The 17,956-nt window shown below is 39.2% G+C and overlaps 1 protein-coding gene across 4 annotated transcripts in view; it reads right to left on the bottom strand.

Annotated features, from left to right (window-relative positions):
• The window catches only part of AAGAB (alpha and gamma adaptin binding protein), a 45,076-nt gene that overhangs the window by 14,574 nt on the left and 12,546 nt on the right, over positions 1 to 17,956 (bottom strand). For 3 of the 4 annotated variants that reach the window (XM_059697390.1, XM_059697399.1, XM_059697418.1), the window contains exons 2-6: positions 10,562 to 10,752; positions 10,336 to 10,432; positions 9,731 to 9,820; positions 7,797 to 7,844; positions 6,764 to 6,847 (exon numbers count right to left, since the gene is read on the bottom strand). In XM_059697390.1, coding sequence (XP_059553373.1) covers positions 6,764 to 6,847; positions 7,797 to 7,844; positions 9,731 to 9,820; positions 10,336 to 10,432; positions 10,562 to 10,752 — 510 coding nt within the window. The remainder of the gene's footprint in view (positions 1 to 6,763; positions 6,848 to 7,796; positions 7,845 to 9,730; positions 9,821 to 10,335; positions 10,433 to 10,561; positions 10,753 to 17,956) is intronic. The other variant, XM_059697408.1, reaches the window with a different exon arrangement.

Below are 17,956 nucleotides of genomic sequence, written 5' to 3'. Positions count from 1 at the left end.
TGTGTCCTCCTAGTGTTGTTTTATAATATTTTTATTTATTTCCTAGAGGAAGGAAGAGGGCGAGATAGAAACATCAATGATGAGAGAAAATCATGGATCAGCTAACCGGGAATGAAACCATGACCTCCTGGCGCATATGTCAATGCTCAGGAGGCTAGGCTACAAATTCCCTTTTTAAAAAAAATATATTTGTATTGATTTCAAAGAGGAAGAGAGAGGGAGATAGAAACATCAATGATGAGAGAGAATCATTGATTGGCTGCCTCCTGCACACCCCCCACTGGGGATCAAGCCCGAAACCCAGGCATATGCCCTTGACCCGAATCAAACCCGGGACCCTTCAGTCTGCAGGCTGATACTCTATCCACTGAGCCAAACCGGCTAGGTCCAGGCTACAAATTCTTAATAAAGTGAACTAAACATCAAAATGAGCACTGTCCTTTCAAAGGTCTTGTAAAGGAAAGCTTTACACTACTTCTAATAATGCTCCCATTGTGAAATCCAATCTCCGGAGTCTGAAGCACACTCTTGAAAATTCTCAAAGGAATGTTTAGAATCAAAGCAAAATATCATTTAGAGCCAAGTGTGGGGAATAATGAGAGCAATGAAACAAGACTATGGTAAAGGAAAAGATGATTTATCTTATGTGTGGTTCACAGCCAGCTCTAAAAATAATTCCAAAGCAAGACTACCAAAAATGTTTTGCAAGGTGGCTGCAGAAGGAGGCCTGTATGTGCTACCACAGTGACTAATCTGAAGAGATTTCCCATCATTCATTTGCTTATGGACAATTTGGGGCATTATTTCCTAAAACAAAGTCTCACATTTGACTCACACATTTATTCCCTTCCAGCTTCTCTAATTTTTCACAATTCCCTCTTCCCCTTTTTCTTTTACAACACAATCCCCAAACCCGCACCAAATTATGCCTTCTAAACACAGAGAAATCAGTATATGTCTTATTTATCTTAGTTTTGATGATAATAGTCACAGTTAGACAGCTGTCAGAGATTACTCAAATAATTTTTCAGTTCCCCAATATTAGGCGTTAGGATAAAAAGGAGCAACACATTCTGTCTCAAGGAACTCAGATCCATAGACTACAGGTCTGGTATAATTCTACCCTATCCCAGGGACACTGGGGTCCAGAGACATGATGCCATCTTCCCAAGATCACCTAGCAGAGACAGACCCCACTAGAATCCTCTTCATGAACCATTCTTCCTCTCACTAATTAGATATTTTATTTTCTGTAGCACTAAACTTAAATTTTTATTTAATCATTTCTTACTCTCTCTTTTTAAAAAATGATTTCTATTATAGGCATTAGCCATCTACTGTCTCAGGAGAGTAGCCCAGGCATCAGATAGCCAGACAGATCTTGTGTTTTTGGCACTCATTTCTTGCCACTGCTCTGTACATCAGTTGCAAATGATTCCTTAAACTGGAATCTGGGATTTCTGCCATGGTATCTTGTTACCAAGTAAATTCAGGGGAGCATGCATTAATAGATAAATAATTCTTTCCATTTATAATGGGAAACAAAACTATCATAAGAAAGAATCATTTCTACTATTAAAATCCCACTTACTCCTTACCCACCTGCATCACTGGAGATTAAACTATTATGGATAAACATTCTCAGGGCTTTTGAAATACAATCTCTACAATTATTGTTTACCACTGAGGGACCAAAGTCACAACTCTAATATTTGTTTAGCCTAATCCCTCTTTTACTGATTAGAATCAATAGAAGATCACAGAATTTCTTTCCTTGCCCTTCACTCAGGGGTGGTATTTGCAAAAAGACCCACTGAATACCTGAGATCCGTAAGTACAGACTAAACCCTCCCTCATCAGTGCACAGGTGACAAAGCCCAGCATGGGGGTTTTGGGTAAATTAAACTGACACTGCTACCCTCCCATGTGAAACAGTGACAACTTCCTTTGAAAACCAAAACAACGCATCAGACTTCTTTTCTTTTCCCTTAAAATCAAACCTTATTATTTACCTAGTGCTCCCAAGTCCAAGGCACAGGGCTGAGCATAATGCCCAGACCATCTAATGAAAATAAAGTATTTTGCAACCAGGCTTTCTGGCGTACCAGATAAATAAAAAAAAGAAGTTAATCTCACTGGAGACGAGACAGGTGAGGAGAATCAACTTTTAAAATCTGTCACATTTGGCATAAAGCACTGATCCACAGTTTCTCCTTTCATGGTGATAATAAGGGGACATTATCAAATTATATAGATAGACCCAAATAGTAGTTCTCCACAGCCATAAGCCCAGCTCTAACAGGGACTGAGGGTAACTCAAGTAGGCAGCTGAAATTCTATCCACATCCCTTCTCTTGAGCCACATCCAGACTTTCAGGTCTAGGAAATGTAAGACAAGACAGCATAGGAGAGGTTATACAGTGAGCAAACTGATGTGGATGGAGACGTCTACAATGCATAGCCCAATTGTAAACACTCCTAACCACTTCGTTTCCTGGACCATTTTGTTATGTCTTTAATGCGTATAACGGAAACTCTGACTTACCTAGAAGATTGACCTTTACAATCAATACAATGATACCTGGGGATTTCCTCTAAGATAGAGCTAAGTATCTGCAACCAGATCCTGTGTTTCTCAACCATTTTCATCAGGCTCCTAAAGAAAAAACTTCCATTTCCGTCTCTATTCATAACCAACACTTCTGACACTAGATGTGTGGGTTTTCCACACCAAGCAATTCTCCAGTTCTCGGAGGACACCAACTGGGTGTCCTACAATTTAACCCAATTCTGCCCCCCACCCCCCGACCCCGCCTCAGGTTAAGGGCAAGATCCCACTAAGCTGTACTCTCCCCCACCCCGCTTCAGACACCAAGTGCAAGTCTCAGGTTCTCACCTGTACTTCTGATCATTACTTCTAGTCTGTCTCATTAAAATCTTATTCATGCCAGAACACCTACGCTGATGGGGTTCTATAGGGATGAACTCAACTAGCTCTGCCAATAATTTCCCACGCAGCCTGGATAAATTATGTAACCACTGTGCTCATTCCTCTAACCAGCCAATAATGTAAATCAGCACACTGTAATGGAAAAACACACAGCACTCCTCGTCAGGAGACCTGCCCTCGGGTCCCACCTTCGCTACTGACTCACTGTGAGAATATAGGCAAGTCCCCTCTCCTTCCTGAGGCCTCATTTTCCCATCTGGAAAAGGAAGATGTCATACCAGATGCATGCATGGAGATTCTACATTCTAAAGGCCTGTACCTAGCTAGCACATTGTTTGCGGGTAGTTTTTATCGCGCACTAACAGGTGGCGGGGGCCATTTTTGCTAATTTTTTGCGCAAATGGCAACGTTCAGTAAAATTACGATAACTTTAGTTTACGTATTTATACGTTACCCGCATTCTACCGGTAGTCTATAAAAAACGTATTAATACGTGTCCCGCGCTCTACTACACTGGTAGAACGTATAAATACGTAAAACGTATAAATACATTTCCCGCATACAATGTGCTAGTTCACATATACTAACATACCAAACAAAACAATGCTCCTTATTAAATTCTATAAAATTCAACAACATGTAATTCAAAGAACAGCCAGTACAAGACTTAATAGAAAAAACACTGCATAGAAAAATATTGGGAAGGAAAACATGATTGCTTTCCAAGATAAGCCTTTAAAGTTTGGGCTTCCTACCTTCCTAACTTGAATTAAATATAAGTGTCATTCATGAGAACTATTGTAGCCCCTTTGTGAGCCATATCAATTTTCTGCCTGGATCATCTTTTGGTGTAATGTACTCCATAAATTACCTCCTGCTATGTTCAATAATGCCTTCATTTTTTTAAGCTTTAGGGAATGTCCCTAAGTAATAGCAGTCTAGGATTTGGGAAATCAAGTCCATATTTACCCTATTCATACCCTAACTAGAGATTCCAATTAAATCCCTTCTGAGCTTTGGTTTTTCCAAACTTAACCTACACTAGACAATCTCTATTTTTCCCATCTCCTTGTTCACTTCAGCCATGTATTCCCATGGTCATACCATAAGACATTATTATTACCAACTAGAAGCCCGATGAGATCACCACAAAAGTAAGTGTAGTAAATAAAAAGAACCAGGGACTCAGCCCCTGGACATTTCAAATTAAGAGGATAGGGAGAAGAGAGGGAGCCAGCAAGAAACTGAGAAAGAATGATCAGTGAGGTAGGAAAGACAAGAGTACAGAGTTCTAGAAGCAGAAGTGGGATGTTGTCAAGGTGAAAGGAGTGGTCAGCTATGCCAGATGTAGAGAAAGAGAAGGGAGAGAGGAAGGAAGGAAGGGAGAGAGGAAGAAACATGAATTTGTTGTTCTACTTATTTATGCACTCATTGTTTGATTCTTGTATGTGCCCTGACCAGGATCAAACCTGCAACCTTGATGTATCAGGACGAGGCTCTAACCAAAAAGCTACCAGGCCAGGGCAAATAAGTTTTGTGTGTGTGTGTGTGTGTGTTTAAATATATTTTTATTGCTCTCAGAGAGGAAGGGAGAGGGAGAGATAGAAACATAAATGATGAGAGAGAATCATTGACTGGCTGCCCCCTAGGTGCCCCACACTGGGGACTGAGCCTACAACCTGGGCATGTGCACTGGCTGGGAATCAAACCATGACCTCCTGGTTCATAGGTTGATGCTCAACCACTGAGCCATGCCAGTTGGGCCAAATAAGCTTTTCTGAAAATATTTCTCATAGATATAATAAGCACCATTGAATATAATTTTATTTCAAGTTGATCCAGTTTATGTACCATACCTTAAAGATGTTTTTATAGTGAAGATATAGTGTACAGCAATGCCTCACTATGATAAATGCTCAACAAGGATTTGCTGAATGAATAGGACCAAGCTTCAATTTGAGTTTGTTTTGGTAACAGGGAGATAACAGAGGGTAAAATCTCCTTATTTTTTTCTACATCAGGACCTTATTTTGAATGCTATCACAATAAAATAATCTCGTATCTTTGCAATTCTAGATCCCCCTAGAAAGACTAAGTAGGCAGGAGAGGCGTGAGAGGGAGGAGGGAACTCTTACTAGGCAGAGGAGCTTCTCCAGCAACGACACAGGTCAGACAAGAGCTCAGCAAGCTCAAGAGCCCCAATCGCACTTAACACTCGAGTGTTGACCAAAAATTGAGATGAAATATTTTATTTCTGTAAAACTCATCTGCCACTAGACCCTTTATCTCAGGGAAGACGGGGTAAGCTCACTATAAATACTATTTTTCTCATTCCCATCTGCAGTATTTCACCGAGCACAGCATTCTTGTTGAGGAGCCAAGGCCATAGGGAGAAACACACTATTCAGGCAGCAGTTCCTAAAGGACTATGTTATGGGCTGATCTGTATCCCCCACCAAATTCATACGTTTAAGTCCTAACCCCAATCCTGTAGAATGTGACCTTACTTGGAAATAGGGTCATTGCAGATGTACTTAGCTAAGATGAGGTCTTCCTGGAGTTGGGTGGGCCCTTAAATCAATATAACTATTGTCCTCAGAAAAAGAAGAGATTTGGACAGAGAGGCACATAGGAAGTATGCCGTGTGAAGATTGGAGTTATGCTGCTCAAGCCAAAGAACTACCAGAATCTAGAAGAGAGACCTGGAGCAGATCCTTCCCTAACACCATCAGAGGGAGCATGAACCTTCTGACACCGTGATTTTAGAATTCTGGCTTCTAGAACTATGGGACAATAAATACCTGTTATTCTAAGCCAGCCCATGTGTGGTACTTGGTTACTGCAGCCCCAGAAAACCAATCTAGTCAATAAGAAGCTCATGTGCACCCACTAGGCCTATCTTCTTCAGACTGCATTCCAGATCCAGCTTTCCACCCCATGACTACAGCCACCACTTAGCCCCGGCCCCAACACCTCCCTCACGAGCTGCTGTAACAGCTGCCTAGTCTCCCTGACTTCAGACTTCAGACTTCAGACTCTACCTTTGCTTCAACTGCCAAACGCACCCGCACTCAACCATGATAACCTTTCAAAGATGACAACTTCTTTGCATCACTCTCTTGTTAAAAAATTTCTAGTGGCTCATCAATTCCTATGGGGAAAAGCCCAGATCCTTCTGTCTAGCACTCAGGCCTCTATCTTCTAAGCTAGTCCCACTGCTAGGTGTGATTCCGCGAATGACACTAGAATATACAACCACTGTCACTGATGTGATGCTTCCTCCCCTGCTTGTCACCTTCCCTCTATGCAACCCAATTCTTGACCACCCTATAAAACCCACTCCAAGACTGGCTTTCTCCTTGAAGCTCTCCCTATATATTGAAGCCCAGAGCCAAAGCCACTCCTGTGACGTCTCGGCATTACTGCTTGTATCAGTCATTCCGCACTCATCTCCAATTGCCTTGCATGATTACCTAACATTTAAAAATTGCACATTTTGCACAGGTAGACTATGAGCTCCTTAAGGAGAGGGTTTGTGTTTTACAATATTGGGGGTACTTCTCAAAGCCAAAGACAACTCTAAGCATATTACAGACAAGTCCTAAATTTTTATTGAATTAACTATTAAACATATATTTAAAATTCTTAGAAGTATTACTTTGGGCCCTTCTTTCAACTGGGGACAAAACTGAACAAATCTATAGGTTTCATGTAATCCTTGTGGATTATATAATCCACATATATCCAAATAATTTTAAACTTACAAGAAATAGGAGGAAAACTCCTCAGGACATTTAGTCCCAAGTTACTTACCATTCTTCATCACTACATTGGACCAGACATTGGCATTCAAGGCTTGAACAATTCGCTTTACTCCTGTAGATTCTGGGAAGTCATCTAATCAGTGAGATAAAGAGCATATATATTTATACATGTACTTATACATACATACATACATACATACGTGTGTGTGTGTGTGTGTGTGTATATACACACACACGGTAAGCCACATTTTTAAATAACTGTGGTTTAATTATTTTGCTTATTAGTTGTTACTTCTTCACATTGCAACCTATATGAGGAAAAATTTAAGCAAATACCAAGCTCAGAACTCCTGTTAAGAATATTCTAGAAACTAAAACAATGAGAAAACACACAGTATAAGAGTCTTATATTATAACATCATCCCACTGCCTCACCAATGGCACACCTACTTATACTCTCCTGAAAATGTTAATTTCCATTAATTACACAATCCTAGGAGAGTACGAGCGTACTACCAATCTTGGTAATTTATAGAGAATGACTTTGCTGACGGCAGGAATAGTCTTCTTAGTATGCTAAAAAATCCCTTTCTTCTCCTAGGAATCATAAAATAATTATTGTTTAAAACAGATATCTAGAGAACAAATTCTTGATCAGAGAAAGATAGTTTAAGAGTGAGAAGTTAAGTTACTATAACCAGAGTGTAAGACACAGGAAAAGTGTCATTAAAAATATCCTACAACTTAGTTAGTTCAGTACTGGTATTTTCCTGCTTCTGGAATTTAATTGATACTACTCTAAACAACAAGGCACTAATCCCAGTTAGCGTACCAATAATAAGTGGTATGCTTAGTTACACTGTATATATGAATGAGTATAAAGGAAATGGAGACCCTTCAGATAATGAGTATTATAAGACTGCATATGGCTGAAGAAGAAAGTCTCCTATGCGTTTATAGAGCACAATCCACAGAGAGTCTGTCTCTAGTGGAAGAGCGCAGAATTAGAAGTCAGAAGATCTGAATCTGAACTCAGGCTCTGCAACTTATTAGCTATTTGATCAAGGGCAAATATCACTTACGCTTTATCACAGCAAAGTGGGGATGACACCACTCCGTGCACACCTTTCCTAGAGGAAAGATGCAGTGGAACTGGTGATTTGCTAGTGTAACCTTCTCCTCCAGCCTGGATACTCCCTAAGGCAGGAATCATATCTTATTGAGTTCATTATTCCCACTGCCTAACACAGTGCCTGAACGACAGCAGGCACTTAGTAACTGCTGGGTTGATGAATCATTTAAAGAATACCAACCCAGCAACTTAACAGAAATAGGATGAGGGTTAAACCAAAAATACTCTACAAAAATGAGTTTATCACCACTGATGTTTAAATGAAGAAATAAATGTTTGTTTATCTTAATTATGAATGAATGATTCAATTCTTGAAAGAATAACTAATATATCAGATGATATAACCAGGAGTCAAAAATAAGGCCTGAAGTAGAAAGCCAATAAGATGAAATTTAATACAAACAAGCATAAACTCTCATATTGATTGATGTTCAAATTAATACATGCGAATAAAGGATGAGGGCATATGGCTTGAGAACTGTTTGCATTTAAAGCTTATAGGAAGGTTTTAGTTACATTACCTAAAGATGACATGTCAAAAATCTATTTTAAGATTAAACTGAATTAATATAAGAACATTGTTCTGACTAGAAGCAAGAAGTGTACTGGTATAAAGGAGTAAAGATTCCAAAATGAAAACAGATGTAAATAAATGACTCAAATATTGACTCTCAAGGACAAAAAGAAGAGAAAATTCTAGTACCAAAAGTAAGTGACTACACACATGTTCCATACACAAAATAGGGCACAAGTTTTAGAAGACTTAGAAGAACCTGGAAGGAGAAATTGCACTTGTTACTTTTCAATATTCTTAAAAATGTACAGGGAGAAAAATCTGCCTTTTTATTTCATTTTTGTGCTCTTCTTCCCTGGCAAGGTTTTATTCCCAAAGGTAAGATTTTGAAAAAAATTCTAAACAAGTCATAATATAGAAGAACATTTTTAGCTCCTTTAAAAAATATGTTTCATGTAAGGATTACTTATATCCTATCTACATAATTTAATTTGTACTGGATGCCCCTGCCTAGAATGTCTTTCGGAACAACTGGCATTTCTCAATGCTACTTCCCCACTAGTCCTCTAAATACAATTCTGGTATATTTTCCATCTCTCCCCCATGGATCAGTTGACGTGAGAGTTCATGGTGCCAATTCATTCTTTAAAATAATCTCTTCTGTCTCTGAAATACCACAGTACCAATATTTTTTAATCAAACTTAAGATGTCCCACTTAGTAATTTATTTATATACATGTCTTATCTTTTGTACCAGATTATATGGTTTTGATGGCCCAAAAGCCAGCTTATCTTGGTAGATCCCATAGCAGCTAGCATAGGTATACTTGGAAGGAACAAAGATGAGAAGAGAAATGGGGGAGGGGAAATGAAATGGAGGAAGAAACAGAAGAAGGTCCAGACTATAGTAGAAAGCAGTTAAATGCAGAGCTACCCTAGAGGGCATTCTGAGTCTATTTTTTATTTCAAATGTGCAAAAGACATACACATAGGACTGACATAACCCCTACGGTTCTTGGGGATTCAGCCTCAGGTTAGTAGGAATTCAAAATAGGCAACTTTACCTATTTATGAATATAAACTCTCCTTTTTTGGATGTGGAGAAAGGATAAGAGATTAGGGAAATGACTAAGATTTAAGGTAGAAATCTTCTATCTTTATGCATAAGAAAAACAAACATTTCAAAATTCCTAAAATTGATGAATGAATTATTTGGTTAATGATAAGACCACTTCAATGAATTTTGCACAAATCTTTTCAAGCAGCTGGGGAAAAAAGGTTTTTTGAATTTCACTGTGATTTTTTTCAAGAATTAAATAATCTCATATCTCAACCCACATGCCATGTTTTCTCACAACATAAACACTTACCATCCTCCTCAGGTAACTCTTCCGGACTAAGTTCTACCAGTTCAAAGCCATGTTTTATACACCATTCTTGAGCTTTTTGTCGGTTTACACCTAAAATAATAATTTTTTAAATTATTAAAAAATATTTACAAATAAAAGTAAAATATGAGCCTGGTTGGTTGTCATCCTGATACGCCAAGGTCGCAGGTTTGATCCCAGGTCAGGGCACATATAAGAATCAACCAATAAATACATAAATAACTAGAACAACAAAATCAATGTTTCTCTCTCTCTAAAATAAATAAATTTTAAAAATTTTTAATTAAAATAAAATATGAATATTGCTGCATTAGTATTCATAAATTTAAATGTGTTTCCATTAATGTCAATATTATTCTGTAGGAACCACAATATAAAGTATTTCTCAAAAGTGTCCACTATTTAGAAAAATAAGAAAAAAAGGTAAATATCCCAATTTTCCAAAGAGAAATAGCTAACAGTATTTTTATAAAGTAGTAAAGTCACATGACATACACTAGTCTAAGTTAAGGAAACAAATAGACTCTGTTTACCAAGAAATGGCAAATGTATGTACAAACTACCATCCATCCCATCCAAGTGCTTACCATTCTCAGACACTCTATCGCAGACCAAGATCATCACCTCAGGTAACCATGCTTCTGCCAGGGGAAGCCATGAGGAGACACTATCAAGACCAGATTTCTAGAGGGAGGAAAAATGAACAAAAGCAGAAACACAGGCATTAAGAGAACTCATGAAAAAAAGCAGGAGGGGGAACAGAAAGCACAAGATAAATTCTTATTCAAAATTCCATGGAAAAGAAAATCTTACTTGTGTGCTGTCAAAGTAAACCACAAATGCTTGGACAGACTCTGCAATCTCTGCAGTGACAAGAAACTTGTTCGGCACTACACATAGATTGATGTCGGCTGAATAGTACTTATTATCAATGGTCCAAGGATAAAATCTCACAGCATCATTGGCAGTGGCTTCCACAAGAAGATCTTCTGTTCCAAGGATGTCTAAATAAACGACACAACATCACCATGGAAAGTGCAAAACTAATGTACATAGGTAATGTACATTACTCAATAGGACACCAGAGTTACATGGCTGTTTCCCTTCAGACAAAGATTTCAAAGGGCCTCACACTTATAAGGGTATTTTCTCCGCTGATCATCTACAGTACTAATAAAAGGGTAAAAGCTAATTAGACCAGACATCTTCTGGATGACCTTCCAGACATCCTTTCTGACAAAGCTATGCCCCGGCGAAGCCGACCTGCCCCCGGTCCCAGTCCCAGGTGCCTGCAGCTGTGGCCCGGGCAAAGCTGCCCAGATCCCGGATTGCGAGAGGCATGTCCGACTGCCGGTTTAGGCCTGATACCACTAAACCGACATCCCCCGAAGGGTCCTGGATTGGAGAGGGTGCAGGCCAGGCTGAGGGACAGCCCCCCTGCACGAATTTCGTGCACCGGGCCTCTACTCTATATATAAAAGGCTAATATGCTAAGTGTCCTTCCCACTGCCCAACCGGTCCTATGACGCACATTGAACGCCAGGGGGCAGACACTCAACGCAGGAACTACCGTGACACACACTGGCCATTTATGGAGAAATGGCAGCGCCCATCTGGCCAACAAAGCAACACTTGTGTCTCCCCAAGTGGGACACAGGCCCGCCACCACCCCGGAGCAACAGCCCACCAAATCACAGCCAATGCTGCCAACACACCATGGCCAGCCCGGAACGGTCACTGGGGGTGCTGGGTGCCTGGAGCTGGTCCATGCTTGCTGTTTCAAGGGACCTGGCATATATGGCATACTGTTCTTAATATGTTTGCTCACCTTCTTGGCACTATGTGTTTTAACCAAGGTCTCTGAGAAAGGTTGTTTCCCCAGGTAGGGATTTTCCCCTGAAGTTAGGGAGGGAATAAAACCTCTTAACTAAGTGCCAGGCGGGTAATTAATCACTTTAACTACGAACAATCATGCTTAAGCTACATAATCTTTACTCCCTGGAATGGAGATAAGAAACGCCCTAACCTTTGGAATAGAGATTGATAGGTTTGGAATCAACTGGTATAAATACAGATGCAACAAGACAGCAAGAGACAGAACTCAGGAGACAGAACTTAGAAGAGAACCAAGAAGACAGAACCTACACAGAACCTACAGACAGAAGAACTTCGCTGGAGAGAACATGGCAAAAGATCCTGGACTGAACCTGACTGCAGAAATTGGCAAGAGAACCTGACTAGAACCTGGTGACTGAACCTGGCTGAAGATCTCAGACAGAACCTGGCTGGAGAACCTAGCGAGGGAACATGGCTACAGAACCTGGCTGGAGAACCTGGAGAACCTGGCTGGAGAACCTAGCAAGAGAACATGGACACAGAACTTGGCTGGAGATTGTGGCTAGAGATCCTGGCAAGGCTGCTGATCAACTGAACGCTGTCTCTGTGTCATTCCTTCTTCGCCGACTCCGTCTACGCCTTTGGGAACCCCTGGACCTGCTGGGGTTGGACCCCGGCAGCTGGGTAATAACGTCACGTGGCAAGCCCAGCTTCTGTTCCTTAGCGATTAGCCTCCTTGTAGTTTCTTCAGCTCGGGAACACAACTTGCTTTATAGCCAGGTGGAAACATTTACACTTTAACCAAATGTCTGTGAAGCGTTTTCCCATGCCTCATCTCATTTGATCCTCACAGAAGTCCTGGAGTAGGTAGACAGGAGCCTCGGTGGAATCCTATTATCTTTTCATTAGCCAGAAAACGGAGATTTAGAAAGCTTAGAAAATTGACCTGACTAAAAAGAAGTAAGAAATGGTGGACCTTGAAAATGACTTCAAGTTTCCTCACTGTGCAGAATATAGTCAAACACTGCTGCAGTTAAATACTTTACCCTTTGTTCTCCCTGCGTGATCTACAATAATAATCTACTTTGTGTTGATATTTACTGCTGTGTTGCTGACAATTACCTGAAAGAGAAGTTGGGGTGCTTCACTGGGCTGGAAAAAGCTTAGCTAAATTAGAAAACAGGTCTAATTAAGCAAGTTTATTCTATATCTACAAAAGGCTAAGTTGATTCACACATGTGTAATACATATAAAGCTCTCGCTGGTGCCAATCGCACCTGTTTCGATCTGTCATTGTCAATTGTGAATATGGTTGACACTTCTATTATAGAGAAAGGGTGAATAGCAGTATTAAAATATTTCTTCTAATTAATTTCCTTTCAATGTGCACGAATTTGTGCACCGGGCCACTAGTTTGATTATAAAAATAATGGTAACATAATTTAACTTATTGGCTTTTTTTTCTTTAAGAAAAAACACTATTGCAACTATATTAGGTAGAGAACAAAATAGTCACCTCATCAAACATCCAGAAAAGAATAAGTAGAAGAGAATGACAGCTGTATTTATTTTATTGCTTATGAACTTTATAGGAGAAAACCTGAAGTCATTTTCAAGGTCCGCCATTTCTTACCTCTTTTCAGTCGGGTCAATTTTCTAAGCTTTCTAAATCTCCATTTTCCAGCTAATGAAAAGAAAACAGGATTCCACCGAATCTCCTATCTACCTACTCCAGGACTTCTGTGAGGATCAAATGAGATGAGGCACAGGAAAATGCTTCACAGACATTTGGTTACAGTGTAAAATGTTTCCACCTGGCTATAAAGCAAGTCGTGTTCCTGGGCTGAGGAAACTGCAGGGGGCTAGTCACCGCTAGGGAGAGGAAGCTGGGCGTTGCTACGTGACGTCATTACCCGGCACCCACAGCCACCGTTTCCAGAATGGGCTGGGCATGGGCTGCATTTTGTGCCATGAAGTCTCAGCAGAGTCTGCTGTGATTTGGTGGGCTGTCACTCCGAGGTGGTGGTGGGGCTTGTGTCCCACTGTGGGAAGCCAAGTATTGCTTTGTGGGTGTCAGGTCCACAGTGTCGTTTCTCTGTAAATGGCCAGTGTGTGTCACAGCAGCTCCTGTGTTGAGCGTCTTCCCCTGGTGGTCAGTGCACGTCAGAGTGACCAGGTGGATGGAAACTTGGCATATTAGCTATATATATATATATATATATACACACACACACACACACACATATATACACACACACACACATATACATACATATATATATGGAAAATAAGAACCATAAAAAGTTTGTAACTACTTTTTACTGCAAGCTAAAAGAAAGATAGCATTAAGGCTAAACCATTAATAAAATGAAGAGTTACACATATTCCCTGGGCCAAATGCTTACAAATTAATTCAACTAATAAAATAAAAGAATGGGTACTGATAAATTACTCTGATCCATTTATATTCAGCCTTGTTCAGATTCTTTGAAAGTCAAATCATATTCTTATTTGACAAAGACACTTCTGACAAATTTTAAATGTTTACTAGTTAACCAAATTAAATTATTTAGAATATAATTAAATATTTCAGAAACCCCTAAGGCAAAAATAGATGTTGTCATGGAACCATCAACGCATTTTGCTTCCATAATATCATAAAATATTTAGAAATGAAAGAGATATTAGAAATTGTTCTAACCTACACTCCCATCTCTTATGCTCATACCTACAACCTCCATTTTATACAAATGTGGAAAAGACACTTAGAGAAGTAAAATCACATGCCACTAATCAAGTTATTATAACAATGTACAACAAAATGGCCACAAACTCCTTTTTCAATGCATACTATTAATGAACATGTATTTTTTAAACTCACTATTAGAAGGACACTGAAACTAAAATTAAATTTTAAATTCCAGAACTAAGGTTATGTATTAGAACACTACCTTCGTTTTTGCTCAACAAAAATATACAGGGAAATTATTTAGTCCAAAAGACTGTTAGGAATCATGAGTAATAATATATAAAGAGTATATGTGTATCTGTGTATGTGCATTCCCCCCCCCCCCCATTGGTAACCTTTCATCATGTGGTTATTAGCAGGAACTAAAATTAAGACTTTCCCTTTGACATAAGGCACACTTTGAACCTAACTTTCTAAAATTTTTCACCAAAACCATAATTGTTACTCTTAAATTAACAGGTCTGGGCCAATATTTGAAAATCAGATTTTACCCTGTCTCTTCAATTTCTATCTAAAGTTATAATCTTTATTAATTATCAGGCAATTCCATAGCAACCAGCTGCAATGTCCCTCATAGAAATAAACAGAAAGAACACATAAGTTATTAAAATCAAAGATTCTATTTTCATCTAAATGTCTCACGAAACCAAAAAAAAAAAAAAAAGACCAAAGTCTGTGTTGCATTCAAAGCTAATATACTCCAAAACTCCAAGCAGGTGGCACAGCAATATGCCAATAAAAGCACATATGGAAGAAGGCAAACTAACCCAAGAAGAGTAGCAAAAAATGTATAAACTGATTGTTTTGAAAGGGTAGGAGGAGCCACCAAATGGATCAGTCTTCATTCATGGGTAATTTTTTAAATAACAAATAAACTATTTTTTAAGAGGGAAACAGAAAGAGTAAAATAATGAATTCACTTGTTGTTAATGGGGAAAGTACAAGGAGCATGGGGACTAGTATTTCTACTATCACCACAATCAGTTCTTGGTATTTCCTAAGTTGGTTGTATTGTTAAAAACTGGAATAAAATTCGGGTTATGCTTTTTTTCAAGACAATGTCCTTAACTAATATGAAAAAATAAAATCACTTAAAATGTCACACTTTCCAACTGCAATTTAGAATACCTGGATCCATTGAGGATAGTTCATTTTATTAATGAATACAGGAGGACAAACCAGATAGTATTCTTAAAATACCAATTTTACACTATCTTTCATTTTCAAATGATTAAGATATTTACTTAACACAGAGAAAGAAGCTACTTCTTTATCTTTTCACTAAACCTAAATGAGAATAGAACCAATCAATTGAAAAATTGAATTTCATCTTTCAATGTTTTAGTAGCTGGATTTTTAAAAAATTCTTTGTGCTGCCTAAAACAACTTGATAGCTCAATTTACTTATTTTTAACATTTTATGTCTAATCAGATACTTTCAAGCCAGGCTGCATATGGACTTTATTATCACATCTGTGCCACATTTGTACTAAAGAGAGAATAGTGAAGATTGTTTCACTCTAGTTCTTATCATCAATGTCATAATGTAGAGTTTAATTTAAAAAATGCAAATGTCTATTCTAAATATAGCTTTTCTCCCTCATCTTTTGTATTTGATTTTAAATATTTAACAAGTTCATTCTTTTCCAAATTAAAACAAAAATCACTAAAATGCTTGTTGTGCACACGGCTAAGAGTTTCTGGAGATCAGCCATTACAATTCACCTATTCCACAGATGAGAAAACTGAGAGCCGAAAAAGTCACCTGCCTAATGGTAGCAGAGCCTAAAATGGAATTCGGGTCACCAGCATCCTTTCCTACCACACTGTCACGACAGCTAGCATCTAAGCCACATCACACTCAAGTATCTAATGGCCAGAAGCCAAAATTAACCTATGGTCCTTTGAGGAAAACCAAAAAGAATAGTCAGAATGAGGGCACCAGAATACATGAGCCTGCAGCACAATTACCCATCAGAATCTGTCTATGGGTTTCGGGTACATCTATGTCAAAAGTGAGTCATAGTGATCTTGTTTTGTGTGTGTGTGTGGGGGGGGGGGGGGGCAGATGCCAGACAGACTTCCTAGAAAAACCTGTAATGGTCTCCCTTCTTTGCCCTTCACTAAATTGAATCTGATGTAGACAAATGATGCACAAATAAAATTAGAGCAGCTTCTCCCTCCTCCTGATGGATGTCAGCCTGTATCATTCTCACTGTTGGCAGCCACCTGGTGGAGCTGTAATCCATCATTTTGTAAGAGACAAACACTAGGTGACTAACTGCTGGGTCTGTTACTACAAACTTAGTTTCACAGGTTAAAATAGTTAATTTGTAGCGTTTTCAGATGAGAAGTTAAATGTTGAACCAGATCCAGTAGTAAGGATAAACATTGTCCCCAGTTTTCAGTGCAAGTATACATTCCTTTCCCTGTTTGAGAAGCTGTTCTGCATAGCCACCAGTTCTCCGGCCACACCTATTTGCTTTCTAGGTGAACCATTTCCCCCAGAGGTCCACACGGAAAGAAAGATTCAGAGATTTGAAGAAAGCTGTGTGCCAAGGAAGTGCTTCGGTTCCGTAACCCAACAGCTTCCCTCAGAGAAAGTGTACATTTGGTAGGAAAGGAAGTAGCTAGTTTTCTATGGTTCAGACCCAATAAAAGGTGATACTTTCTTTAATATTAATTAGAAAGCCAACTGAAGTTCCAAGGTGAATTCCCAAATCACCACAAATATCCTCTCTCCTTCTCTCTCTCTCTCTCTCTCTCTCTCTCTCTCTCTCTCTCTCTCTCACACACACACACACACACACACACGCACGCACGCACAAATATACAGGATGCGACAAAAGTAAGTTTACAGTTGTTCATATGGACATGACAATAATTAATAAATAATACAAGAATAAACTGTGTTTTGCATACTCACAACTGTAAACCTACTTTTGCCCCACCCTGTATATAGTAGTAGAATTAAGGTCACTTTTAATACCAGTAGAATTAATGTACACTTAAATAGCCATGGCATTCTTTGTAAAGAGAAGTTGTCCAGTAGTTAAATCTTATTTTCCATGCCCTGAGGGAAGTGATAGCTGCCACCTCAAATCAAGATAATCCTTCCAGAAATCAGCGCTCTTCTGAGAATGCCGCTGATTTTCTTCTTTCTCACAGAACTGAAACTGCTTTTACAAACAGGTCTCATCACATAACTTCAACCCCAGATACAAGTGTCTTTCATGGTATACACTCTTCTAGGACCCAACATAGCCCTCCCTTTGTCATGACAGTACTAACCAGACCGGAAAAGAACAGGCCATAAAACAGAGCACAGACCTGGGGTGACACAGAGCCGTATTTGAATGCTGGCCCTCTGTGAGAAAGACAAATTAAACTTCATAGGTGTCTCATTTCCTCACCTGCAAATCGGAACAAACACACTTCTCAAACGTCTTCTTGAAGAGAAAGGGAAACAACACAGAAGAAAACACCGGCACACGGTAGGCCCTCAGTAAATGTTCATTTCCTCCTCCCCAGCTCAGTTTTTTGTAAATGTGACAGCACTACTGACAAGAGGGTAGGTTACAGAGCATTGTGGAGAGTTCATGAGAAACATTACAATTAGGAAA

This window comes from Myotis daubentonii, chromosome 1 (assembly GCF_963259705.1).
Source record: "Myotis daubentonii chromosome 1, mMyoDau2.1, whole genome shotgun sequence".
Taxonomy (NCBI): Eukaryota; Metazoa; Chordata; class Mammalia; order Chiroptera; family Vespertilionidae; genus Myotis; species Myotis daubentonii.
This window is presented reverse-complemented; position numbering and strand designations above follow the sequence as displayed.